At 39.1% G+C, this 14,080-nt stretch overlaps 1 protein-coding gene across 1 annotated transcript in view; it reads right to left on the bottom strand.

Annotated features, from left to right (window-relative positions):
• NIPA1 (NIPA magnesium transporter 1) overlaps positions 1-9,558 on the bottom strand; it is a 56,470-nt gene extending 46,912 nt beyond the window's left edge. Inside the window, exon 1 of the mRNA XM_036745447.1 lies at positions 9,343-9,558. Within this exon, the coding sequence (XP_036601342.1) occupies positions 9,343-9,493 (151 nt within the window). The 5' untranslated portion in view covers positions 9,494-9,558. The remainder of the gene's footprint in view (positions 1-9,342) is intronic.
• Positions 9,559-14,080: the final 4,522 nt, after the last annotated feature.

The raw sequence follows: 14,080 nt of genomic DNA, 5'->3' as shown, positions 1-14,080 counted from the left end.
TATAAGTCTTGGTTGGAGGGACAATAAATATAAAATATTCAAAAGCAAGATCTGCTTTTTAAAAATTACATTTAATTTTTTAAAAAACAAAGATTCATCTCTTCCTCCTACCTTTGTACCTCCCCTCCCCAAATTAGAAAGCAAGAAAAAGAAACAGAATCATTAGCTAAACAGGCTTACACATATATATCATTTACTTGACTTCCACTAAAGTTCATTTCTTTATGAAAAATCTAAGCACGCTGTAAATTAATTTGGAACAACACCTAAATGGTGCTTTCATTTTAAATAGAAGTAAAACAGGTGGCAGCAGAGAATTATAAAAAGATTTCTGCCTCTGGAGTCAAAGGGCCTACATGCAAATAACACCTTTCCCTTGATCTGTTAACCTCCATGCCTTCAGGTCCCTCATCTATAAAACAAGAGGGCTGAACGAGATGGTCTCTTAGGACCTTTCCAACTATAAATCCAAGATCCTATGGACCATGTTGTAATCATTTTCAAATGTTTAAATTGACTTTAGGTGCTTGATATATACATATGCACAAAGCTAACTGTAATAATTGGTTGAATCTAATCAAAACTCACATATCTTTCTAGCCATAGAATATTTCAGAAAATCAACTATTACTAACTTTCTGGAGAAAGGTTAACTCTTCTTTTAAAATATCACCTCCCATCTTTCATAGAAATACAACCCCTTATTCTTTTTTTTTTTTTGGTTTTTTGGCAGGGCAGTTGGGGTTAAGTGACTTGCCCAAGGTCACACAGCCAGTACATGTGTCAAATGTCTGAGACTGGATTTGAACTCAGATCCTCCTGACTCCAGGGCTGGTGCTCTACTCACTGCAGAAAATATGGCATATACATAATAAATTTTTATGGGCAAATTAAACATGAATTCTGACAAAAACAGTGAAGTCCTCTCACCTCTTAAGATGCCTCCAGATTTCTTGAAATACCGTAATTGCTTCAAATAGAATACTTTTTTGTTTCTTGAGAAATCAGCTTTGTATCATTTGATTTGTGAATGAATTCTCCCCTCCCCAACCATTTCTTTAAGTAATCATTCTAGTGTATTTAGGTGAATATGCTTAAAATATGTATCATTTTCCATGTGCCTTCTTTAGAGTAATGTCATAAATTTTAAATAGTTATGTTTAAATAATGTAGACGATGGATTGGAATAAATTGTGTTTATAAAGGATGCATGAACCTACTTAAAAATAGTTTGTTAACAGTATTCTTTTAAAATATAAAATAAAACATTTGTTACTTTAAAAAAAAAGCAAGAAAAACAAAATCCTTTGTTATAAATACATATAGTCAAACAAAACAAATTGCTGCCTTTTTGTTGTTTAGTTATTTCAGTAACGTCTAATGCTTTGTGACCCTATTTGGAGTTTTCTTGGCAAAGTGCCATTTTCTTCTCCAGCTCATTGACAGATGAGGAAACTAAGGCAAACAGGGTTAAGCGACTTGTTCAGGGTCATACATTAGTCATGTCAAAAAAATCTATTGTAATCTCCATTCTGAGTCTCTCATTCTCTATCAAGAAGTGGGTAGTCTGTTTCATCATGAGACCTCTGGAATCATGGTTGGGCATTGTGTTGATCAGAGTTCCTAAGACTTTAAAAGTTTAATGTCTTTACAATATTGTTAAGCAAGATTTACTTTGGATAATTATTGACTAGACAAGGAAATACGGATAGTACAGTGAAAAGAACATTGGCTCTGAAGTCAGAGCACTTGGGTTCAAATCCTACCTCTGAGACTTACTACCAGGGTGATTTTAAGTAGATCATTTAACCTCCCCAGGCCTTAGTTACTTCATTTGTAAAATGAGGTGGTTGGATCAGATGACTTCCAAAGTCACTTTTCCAGCTCAAAGTCTGTAATAATATGAAATAGAAAAATGAATTTAAAGGCCTAGAGTAGTAGTTCTCAAAACGTTTTGGTCTCTAGGCCCTTTACATTCTTAAAAATTATTAAGGTACCCAAAGCTTTTGTTTATAAGGATTACATCTATCAATATTTATCATATTAGAAATGAAAGATGAAAAATTTTAAAAATATTTATACATTCATTTAAAATAATAAATCTACTACAAACATGAATAACATTTTATGAAAAAAAATTTACTCTCCAAAACAAAAAATTAATGAAAAGATACATTATTTTACATTTATTTGCACATTTCCTTAACACCCAGCTTAATAGACAGTTTGATTTTCATATTTTCTTCTACATTCAATCTGTTGCGATGTTGTTTTGGTTAAAGTGTATGAAGAAAAATGTACTTTGCACAGATATATAGTTGGAAAAGAGTTAGTATGATGTCTTAGTATTGTTATGAAAATAGTTTTGATCTTGTGGACACTTCAGGGGTCCATGGATCACACTTTGAGAACTGCTGGACTAGATTAAAATTGGAGTTTGTAATCTATTTTCAATTCTATCACGTAGAAATAAGGATAAGTTACTATTTGTAAAGTACATGTTCTACTAGACACAGTCTTATTTAAAGCATTTATTTGTTTTTTTCAATGCCAATATCTGTAGCAGAAGCTCTTATTTTCCACACACTATTATCTCTTTATGGAAAGATGATCCACCAGGGCAGGGTGAGGCATTTGGAATCCTGTGACATCCTCCAACCGCTTGACAAAGAATAGCTGATACAGAGATCTCCTTTTAGCATTGGATAAAGATCAGATGGTATTAGATCTAGCAACAGCCTTGGATACTGTTACTGTCCAGTTGGTTACCGACAAGTTGGAAATTCCTACTGGGGACAAATTAGTTCCGTATCAGAGATTCCAGTTTTTCCTCTAAGTAAAGACCTCTCATTAATTGCACTAAGGCTCTATCATATGACATCCAGAAATGTTTTCCTGTGTTACTTTTCTTGCTCCATAACTTGTTTTTGGTTTGTTTTTTTTTTAAAGACAGGACCTGTGATTTCACTGGTGTAGGAAGCATCTTCTACCAAGGCAGCTAGGCAACTCATCGCTAATGTGTGGCCTTACAGAGTTACTTTGTAATACTGAGAGGTTAAGCCATTTGCATTGGGCCATATAGCCAAATGAGGTCATGAAAAGTCAGACACTGCTGAAATGACTCGACAACCTCAACAGCAACAAAATATAGTCAGTAAACTCAAAAGTTGTACTCGAACCCATGTCTTTCCAATTCCAAAGCCAGCTGTCTATTCATTAGACCATGGTGCCTCTTACTTATTTTATAGCACCTAAAAGCAGACCCAATACCAAGTTCACATATATTTATAACCATCTCTACTCCTATCATTTGTCTCAACCACATCACTCAAAACCTTAACTAAAAAGATTCAATTACCCTTTTCACATTAAACTACCATATATATTTTTCTGGTGTTATTATTGTTGTTCAGTCCTGTCAACTCTTTATGACTCTTCATGCCCCCATTTGGGGGTTTTCTTGGCAGAGGTACTGGAGTGGTTTGCCATTTCCTTCTCCAGTTCGTTTTACAGATGAGGAAACTGAGACAAACAGGGTTAAGTGACTTGCCCAGGATCACACAAATAATAAGTGTCTGAGGCTGGATTTGGACAGGAAGATAAGTCTTCCTGACTCCAGGCTTGGCAGTCAACCCACTGCACCACCTAGATTCCTGGTATTATCATTATATTATGCTACCTAGGTGAAAGTCTTAAACTCTTAACATCTACGGTTCAGGTAAAAGTTTTAAATTCATAATAACCATCATGATCACAGTTGAGACCATGCACAATTTTAGGAAATGAAGAATTCTACTGCACTTCTGAGTAACTGACATTTACAATGGAGAGGTCTCAATTCTAGAATTTGTTTTCCATAAAGCTAAAGGCCTCTTACAGAGTTATGCTGCAGAGTGGCAATTTTTCTTCAAAAGGGGTTATATGAAAAAGTCAATGTCTGATTATCCAGGGTCTGATTAGTCTCTCATACTATTTTTCTCATTAGCTTAAACATCAGGGTACAGGTACTAAACAGAATAAAGAAATAAAACTACCAGTCAATTTTACTCATCCTTAGAATTGGCCCTCCCCCCCAAAAAAGCTGATTCTGAAACTTGATAAGAGGCGTTGTGTGAATTATCTGCCCATTTTCAATCTTATGTTCTCTCTTCTCTATTAGTATAAATATAAAAGTTGCTTTAAGCTAATTAGTTTTAGGTGGCATATGTGTGCCCGAATGGGGTAGTAATCTAGAAGTCAGTACACTTGTTGTCTAACACATGGTGTCTTGAAATTAATAAATGTGTATGTGGTTGTGTTTTTAAATACTGAAAGATGTACAGCTGTGCAAAAAAACCCCCACAAAGCAGCTAGTCAATTTCAAGTCATATCTAAAACTCCTGCCATCACTAACATAAGCAAAATTAATAGACAGATATGATGCAAAGAAGACATGATGGATAATGAAAGAATGGAGATCCTGAAATCATAAGGCAGGCAATCATAGAATCATAGATTTGGAGCTGGGGGGAACCTTACCTTAAGAGCCATCCAACCCCGTGATTTTACTGACAAAAAAAAAGAAACTTAGGGTTTAAATAACTTGTGCAGACTCACAATGTAGTTGATGGCAGACCCTGTCCCTTAAATTCAGCATTGTTTCCATTGCAACAAACTGCTGATACATGACTGTGAGCACAGCTACGTTACTGGGTTCCACATTCAGCTTTTTCTATCCCTGTTTTGTTTACAGGATGAAATCTTTTCACTCTGATATGGAACTGTTCTCTCTAAGTAAGGAAGCCTCTATTTCCTGCCTAGAGTACTACTGTCAAATATATTTATGTGTTTAAATGTATTTAAAGATCTCAAAGAAGGCACTCATGGGCCATAATTCTAGAAACTAAGAATAGAACACTTACATTCTAGAATCTGACTAATCAAACTAATTTAATTACCTTTTGCAACTCTCATGACTTTGAGATAATTGTCTTCCCTAGGCATTTGGTAAAATCTGCTTAGAATATTGTTACTAATCCCATGAATTGCCAAAGGCACAGAGGAAAAAAAAATTGACTCTTGGTCAACTTGTGTATGGAACTTCTTTTATATTTGAAAGCCTTGGCTTTCTCTTTAGCACTGTGAGTGATGCTGACAAAGAACTGTGAGTCTTTTCTTCTGGGGGTTTGATCATGGTTTTAGTGTTTTTATTTTGGTTTTAGCCCAGAGGAAAATGTGGGTTGAGTTTTATTTTTTTTTATTATAAACGAGTCAATAAGAATAACAGAATTTTAGTGCTGGAAGGGGTAATAAAGGCTAGTTCAACCTATACCTGAAAGATTTCCCACTATAATATTCAATTAATAAACATTTATTAAGCACCTACTATGTGCCAGGCACTGTGCTAAGCCCTGGGGATACAAAAAGAGGCAAAAGGTAGTCTCTGCCCTCAAGAGATTTACAATCCAATTGGGAAGACAACATGCAAACAAGTATACACAAATCAAGCTACATTCAGGATAATGAGGAAGTAATTAACAGAGGGAATAGCAACCCAACAAATGATTGTCAAGTCTCTGCTGGAAGACCTCTAACCCAGGGGAACTCTACTTCTTGAGGCAACCCACAGTACCTTTGACCACCCCTAACAGAATTTTTCTTGACATTAAGTCTAAATTTCTATTTTTGCAACTTCTACCCATCATTCCTGGTTCTGCTTTCTGGGGTCAAACAGATCAAGTCTAATCCTTCTGTCACAGGACAGTGCTTCAAATACCTGAGGACAGCTATCATGGCTTTAAATATTTCCAGTTCCTTCAAATAATCCTCATATAACATGGCCTCAAGGCTCTTTGGATGCTTAAACTCAACACAATACTCTAGATTTGTGCCCTGACCAGAGTACTGCAGAACCTTCATTCTTAGAAACATACTTCTCAATGCATCCAATATTCACATTAGCTTTTTTTGTTGTTGTTGTCTGTTGTTCAGTTATAGCTGACTCTTTGTGACCCCATTTTGGGTTTTCTTGGCAGACATGCAGGAGTGGTTTGCCATTTCCTTCTCTAGCTCATTTTACAGATGAGGAAACTGAGGCAAATAAGGTTAAGTGACTCACCTAGGGTCACACATCTAGGGAGTGTCTGAGGCTGGAGTCTTCCTAACTCCAGGCCCAGTATTCTATCCACTTCACCATCTAGCTGCCCATTCTTTGGCTGCCCCATCACAATGCTGACTCATACTGAGCTTTCAGGCCACTAAAACTCTCAGAGCTTTTTCAAACACTTTTCTAAGCTTCCCCCATAGTACACTTATGAAATTGTGTTTTTGGACCGAAGGGTAAGACTTTACATTTATCCCTACTGAATTTTATAGTTTTCAGTTTAGCCCATTTCTCTAACCTGTCAAGGACCTTTTTAGAGTCTGACTTATTCAGTGAAATAACCATCTCTCCCAGTTATATGTCACCAGCAAATTTAATAAGCATATCATCTACAACTTGATTCAAGTCATTGGTAAAAATTACAGCAGACAGAACTAAAAAAATGGCAGTCTGGCAAACAGTGGGTGAGAGAAGTATGTTCTGGTGGGTTTCAGTAAAGAATGACAGGGATTTAGGAATGAGGCATTAGTTATATTATAACAAGGCTCCCATTCTGGAGCACAACCTTCAACTCCTGGGAGAATACTTAATAAAGCAAAGATAGGTAGATACCCCCTTTTTCAAACACAATCTGTTCTCATTTCTTCCCATTACCATTGATTGGTATTGTGTTCTCAGGAAAATTTGGGTCTCTTTCCCATGGTTTTCTCTTGGGCTTCCCACTAATGTAAAAGTGGAAAATGTGTCAAGAAAGCAGTTTTTATTTTCACAAACTTCTCCTGAGGCCTACTCAACAGCCCGGTCCTTGAACAGCATGTCAACCACTTCCTTCAGTTTTGGTAAACCACATTAAAATCCTATTCTAATGTCACATTGGGATTTGGAGGTGACTGACTGGGTTCTCAAAACACTGCCAGCACTGAGAGTCCAGGCCCAGCAATAGGCTGCGTAACTGAACCAGATTAGCTAAGAGGTTCATCGTCAGAAGCTTGGGCACCAGGTGACGGATTTTACCGGCAGTGATAGATTACAATCTACATCCATGTAAGAAGTAAGCACACCAAAGAAACAGCTGATCCTCAAAGTATTAAATATTAAAGCAGGTGGATTTCATTAACATTGGACTGGTCTAGCCCAGGCTTCCCCTTAAAGTGGATAGAAGACTATGGTAATTATGATAGCTAACCTTTATAAAATTCTTCAAAGTTGGCAAAGCAAGTTTTTTACATATATTATCTCCTTTCATCCTGATAGTAACCCTGTGAATAAGGTGCTATTATTACTATTTTCATATTACAGATGAAGAAATGGAGGCTAAAAACACTAAGTGACTTGCCCAAGTTCTAACAGGAAGTAACCAGCTGAGGCAAAAATCCGAACTTAAATTTTCCCAAGCCCAACACTCTATCTATCCACTACACCATCTCCCTGTCTAGGTGGGGTATGTATTTCCATCGGTAATAGTGGAGTGGAAATGGCATAAGTAGGAGGCTGACCAGGAGCTAAGCTTAAGCTAAGAGGTTCAGACTGCTATTCTACAAAATTAATGGGGACCAGATATAGGGAAAAGGAGAGCTTGATCTGCAGCTCCCAAGGTTAATCTATCATCCTGAACTATAACTTCAATCTATAGGATAGAAAGCACTGGCAATATCAGTGCCATTTGTCCAGATGTTACCAGGAATGAGGGTGGCAGGATTGACATCAGCAAAAGAGTTGATTTTTAAGAGAGGAAGGGTTTGAGTTGACAGGTCTGCCTAGAATTCCACCAGCCTTGGAGTTGAATGGCCATATTCTTTGATACTTTTACAATGAACTCAATGTTGCTAGTCAGGATCTAATCAGTACTATGTCTATAATGCTTCCCTTTCCTAGTGTTTAATTAACACTAAAATGTCACTAATCATTTTATCTAATTAATTAGAAGATTGGAGGTTGACTATAAGAGAAAAATAGATGAATTTAAAAGTCTGCTAACAGCCCCAAGTAATGTCACACAATCTGGCTTTAAGGAAAGGTTTCAAAGTCTGTAACATTTCTTTAATGTGAAAGTAACTAAAACTCTGACAATGAAAATGGTTACTTACTTTGGAGGAGATCAAACTTTAAGCAGGACAGAGAGACAAAGTACAGTTTGAATCACCAAAATCTCTTCCTTAAATGAAAACTACTGTATGTTTTTCTCTCTAATGCTATTCCTCTTTCAGCTCTTGAATGGAAAACTATTATTTTCCTCTCTGATGCTTTGAAAGCTGATATAGGATAAACTGTGGCTGAAGTACTTAAGAGAATTTCATTCTCAGATAAAGGTTAAATGCTTCCCAATTGAGGATAGGATTATCCAACAGAAGGGAACAGAAATATTTTTAAAATGCACTTTCCTCTCATTTTACACTGGTGGGGGCGGGGAGAGAGGAGAGGAAAGCAGGTATTTGAACGGACGTAAGAATAACTTCTTGAAGTTTGTTTGAATAGAAGGTTCTCCAGAATGGACATGACCTCTGGAGGTTTCTTCACTAGTTTGATCCTCTGTTCTCTGGTAGCCAGTGCTATTTACGAGTCACCCCTGAGTAGATCACATACCTACATACCCAGAGGGATCTAAACTCTCTTTAATTAGTGCTTTAAGTGAAAAAAAAAATTTTAACCTACGCCCAATGCTTCTCCAAAAGCCCAAGCTGTGTACCTGCTAACCGTCTACAGAACTAAAAAAAAAAATGAAAAACTCAACCTTAACAAACACCCTACCCCAATATTAGAATATAGTTGGATGGGGTGGGGGTGGGGGGTGGGGAAGTGACTGCGGCCAAAGGAAGGAAACAGAGGTTACAGAAAAGACTCTCACTTGAGCAGGACACACACCTTAGGGACCGGAGCGGAGCCCCGCTGCTCTGCAGCAGGGGTGGGTCGGCTGCGCTCCCAAGTGCGGATGGGCGCTGCAGCTCCATCCCTGCCTCTGCTCACACTGCACTTAGCCCATCTTCCGCAGGGGTGGGCGCTATGGACCACTCGGGCTACTGGGGAAAGGGTGACAGCATCACCCGGAGAAGCATCAGCTATAGACGATACCGGGGGAGGGAGGTGCGGAGAAGGGGAGAGAGGGGGAAGCATCCCTAGGTGGCCCGGGGCCAACACAAACCTGAACGGTTTAAACGTCCCCCCCCCCCCGAAGCTTTCACCGCTGTCAATCCCACCCCACCCGCGTTAAAGGCGCCCGGGGGAAGGAGTGCCAGGGAACCAGCGCGTTCCCTGCCCCGTACCTCGTCTCTTTGCCCTCACGATGCCTTTCTTCTGCAGCACGAAAGTGGATCCGTTCACCAGGCTGGAAACCACAGCCACGCTCAAGCCGAGAGACACGGCTGCGGGGCTGGGGCTGTGCGCCCCTTCCCCGGCTGCTGCTGCAGTCATCATCCTCCTCCCCCAGCAGAGCCCAAGCTTCCTCCCTACTTGCTACCGAGAGCTGCCCCGGCTCCCGCGCCTGCGCACACCGCTGCGATCACGTAAGAGCCTGGATGGCTAAATTTTCTCTCTACTCCGGGTTTTAGCAGCGACTGAGAGGGGAGGGAATTAAGCAGGAAGAAAAGCAAAACTTTGGGTTCAAAGCAAGGGTAGAAAAGGGAGGGATGCGGGCAGCAAAGGGAGAAAGTGGCGCTAGCACCTGTTTTGTAATTTTCCAGGATGCAAGTAATGTCCGCTAATTAATAAATATCAATTAGGGATTAATTGGGATGTTAAAATAACAGTAGTAATAATAATAATAGCTAGCATTTATATAGCAATTACAGATTTGCAAAATACTCTACTTAAATTATTTCTTCGGATCCTCATAATAACCCTGGGAGGTAGGTGCCCATCTTACAGATGAGGAAACTGAGGCTAAGATAGGTTAAATGATGTCCAGGCTTACACAGCTAATAACTGACAGGCAGAATTTAGATCTTCCTGACTCCAATTCCAGCACTTGTTACTTCTAGTTTATAGTCTAAAGGAAAAAGAGGATAGATAAACAAGAACAATGTCCTAAATAACAGATTTTAATGGAGAGAGGTTGTCTCGTTTCCTTTAATAGAACTTGGGTTTGAAGCCAAGCTTTAGGGAAATGTTCAGAGAAAATGTGGAAATTAAGATTTTTTGAGGAATGGGGGAGTTGTAATTTGGCTAACCCAGATAGAGGAACTTTTCCAGGGGCAGAGAAGAGGTGAGTCACATTTGTATAGTGCTTTTAATGCTTTGGCTCTGGAGGAGAAACTTAGGCTGGTGACTTTGCACAGCCCTCCCTGACCTAAATCCAATTCACTTGGATGTCATAGCATCACCTTCCTGATGTCACAGCCCTCTTCGAGAAGGAAGGACAAACTACAATAAAAAACAATGTGCACTAGGTAGTGAAATTATTATCCCTATTTTACAGACGAAGAAACTGAGACTCAGTGACATCTCCATGGTCATGCAGTCAGGAAGCATGAAGTCGGAATCCGTAGAGTAACCATAAGTTCAGAGTGCTTGCCACCTACACTCCTTAGGCTGGATTATTATGAATGACAGGACATAGAAGAGCAGATGCAGAACCACTGAAACCTGTCTTTTCTGAAGAAAAGGTAAGAGATGAAGTGGAAAAGTGACAGAGAGGGACAGTTTCTGAAACCAAGAATAAAGAGTTTAAGTGGGACGCAGATGATGATATAGAAGCCATTGGGTAATTCTAAAAAGTAACGTGACTTAATTCCTCAAGAAAGATAATTTTGGCCGTGATGTTGTGGACCGATTGGGAGGTCAGGAAGAAGAATGACCAATTAGGACAAAGCTATGCTATGCCTAATTAAAGTGTCTTACTGTTTCTATTTTTAAGTATCACAAATGAAATGGTTGAGGCAGTAGAAAGGACCTGATTAGGACCTGATAATTGTGATGTCCAAATCAACAAGCATTTGTTACGCGCTTATGTGCCGGGTCCTGTACTAAGAGTTGGGGGTAAGGTAAAAGATAGTCAGCCCTTGCTTTCAAGGAGCTTACAATCTAATGAGGAAAGATAACATACGATCAACTATGTACAAACGAGATACATGCAGGATATGTTGGAGATAGTCAAAGATGGGAAGTATTGCTACTAAGGGAGAGCTAGCAAAGGCTTCTTGCAGAAATGGGATTTTAACTGACACTTGAAGGAAGCCAGGGGAGTCAGGAGGCAAAGACAAGAAGGCAGGGCATTCCAGGCATGGAGGACAGTGAAAATACTTGGGAAATGGGAGATAGAGTGTTTTATGTGAGAAATAATAAGGAGGACAGTGTCACTGGGTCACAAAGTTAAAGGGAATAAGGTGTAAGATGTTGAAAGGGCAGAAAGAGGCCAGGTTTTGAAGTGTTTTTTAAGAGGATTTTATATTTGTTCCTGGAGCCCATAGGGAGCCACATTGTTTTTTGTGTGTGTTTGCTTGTTTGTTTGTTTTAATTATTTTTAGTTTACAACACTCAGTTCCACTAGTTTTTGAGTTCTAAATTTTCTCCCCCTCCCTCTCCTCCCCTCTCCCCTCCCCCCTCTCAACTCTCTCCTTTCCCTTCTCCCTTTTTCCTCCCCCCTCAAGACGGCATGTGATGTGATATAGGTTTTACATATACCTTCACATTAAACTTATTTTCCCAACAATCAAATTGTAAAGGAGAATTATAACCAATGAAATGAACCATGAGAAAGATGTAACAAAACCAAAACTAAAATAAAATAAAATTTTAAAAAAGAGAGAGCAAATGTTTGCTTCAATCTGCATTCAGATTCTGTAATTCTTTCTCTGGATGTGGATAGCCTTTTCCACTTGAGTCTTTTGTAGCTGTCTTAGAACCTTGCATCGTTGAGAAGAGGCAAGTCTATCAAAGTTAGTCATCACAGAAGCGATGTGTCTGTGGTTGCATACAATGTTCTCCTGGCTCCGCAGGGAGCCACTTTGAATGAGGAATGACATGGTTAGACTGAAGTTCAACCACTGGAAACCCAGAGTTGACATATATAAATAAGAGGGCTTCTTTTGCATGGCAGTTAATAAACAAATGGCTACCACACCATCTAGAGAGAGGATTTCTTTGCTGTCAGGTGAAGAGCCCTACAAGAAGATTTTAAATTGTTTGTTGTTATTGTTTAGGCATTTTCAGTTTCAACTCATCGCGACCCCTTTGGGGATTTTCTTAGCAAAAATACTGGACTAGTTTGCCATTTTCCTTCTCCAGCACATTTTACAGACGAGGAACTGAGTCAAACAGGGTTTAGTGACTTGCCCAGGGTCACACAGCTAGGGAGTATTTGAGGCTAGATTTGAACTCAAGAAGATGAATCTGTCCACTCTATCCACTGAGCCACCTATCTGCCCAAATTATTGTATTGAACTAATTAGCCTCTGAGGTCCCCTCTACTCCATTCTCGTGTCACCAAGTGCTAGAAATTCTAGAGATATTACTCATATGGATAATGTATGGGCTGTAAATTATGCCAATGTTTGCCATATACTATTGTGCTATATAGATTTTATGGATTTGTAATCTTATCAATGTAAATACTTCTTCCAACAGTGCAGATAATAACCTATCCATTCCTCTTCCCCTAGTGGTTAACTAGAATATGTAAATGTTATGAGAATAGCTTTTCTGATCACCTTATAAAAAAGCTTCCTTGGAATAGTCAAATATTCAGTTTGACCAGTGAGGAGATCCCATTCAAACATTCCCCTCCCTCCAGCAGGCCAGAAAACTCATTCAAACTGATTAACCAGCATTGCCCTAATAAGGATATCTTACAAGCACTGCCTAAACTGTGTCAAGGAGGAAAAGCATAAAGTCTGAAAGGGCCAACTGGTGTTATCATGACATACGGGAAAACGATAAGAGTTCTATAATATTCCAAGGAACCCTGGTTAGAATACTGTCACTGGCCTGTATGGTGCCCAGCCTTACAATTCAGCTGATCTGAAAGTGACTATGTCTTCAGGGACAGATGAACTTCTGGAATCTTAGACAGCCGGTCTTAGCTGGGACTGTCTGAAAGAGACCACTGGCCCAAACACAAAACTGCTTACCTTACGATGCTACCTGATAAATGTCCTTCCAACTTCATGTGGGCAATATTCCTATTTTTCTTTAAGCTGCCTTTGTCTTATACCTGCCCATCAACATTAGGCAACTGTATATGTGTGTATATATGGATACACATATATATGCATACGTGTATGTATATATATATGTGTGTGTGTGTGTACATATATACAATATATGTGTGAGATGATGGGGATGATCAGGACACCTTTAATCAAAAGACTTTCCCCCCACCATCACTGATAAAATTACAGAAGGTAAAGAGCAGGCAACAGAAACAACAAGATGTTAATATCTTCAACAAAATGCAAAGAAGTGTCTATATTTTGTAAGATATGAAGATTTTTGGTCAAATTTGATGGAATTAGAGGGAGATTAGCCACTGACCACAGTCCTGGTGGCTTTTAAAAGTGATACATAGGGGCAGCTAGGTGGCGCAGTGAGTAGAGTACCGGCCCTGGAGTCAAATGTGACCTCGGACACTTGACACACTTACTAGCTGACCTTGGGCAAGTCACTTAACCCCAATTGCCCTGCTTTCCCCCCTCCAAAAAATAAAAAAAAAAATTTAAAAAAAGCGATACATAGACTCTCTTGCAAGGATTCTCAACTTTTTTTTATGTGTCGTGTACCACCTTGACAGTATGTTGAACCCTATGAACCTCTTTTCAGAAAGTTTTAAAATGCATCAAATAAAATACTGAAATGTAATTACGGAAATTAAAAAAAAATCACAGACTCTAAGTTAAAGACCCCTATGAATAATCTAGGCAGGAGACAGTTCTGAGGAATTTGAGCTATAGTTGTGGAAAAGTGAATCATCCCTGGCCATCCAGAGCTGAAATTCAGAGAGGAACAAACCCAGGAAACTCAGCTGAGAGCAGAGATGCTGTGCTCAGAGGTAGAAGTGGGAGGGCCCCA

Source organism: Trichosurus vulpecula, chromosome 2 (assembly GCF_011100635.1).
Source record: "Trichosurus vulpecula isolate mTriVul1 chromosome 2, mTriVul1.pri, whole genome shotgun sequence".
NCBI classification, from domain to species: Eukaryota; Metazoa; Chordata; class Mammalia; order Diprotodontia; family Phalangeridae; genus Trichosurus; species Trichosurus vulpecula.
This window is presented reverse-complemented; position numbering and strand designations above follow the sequence as displayed.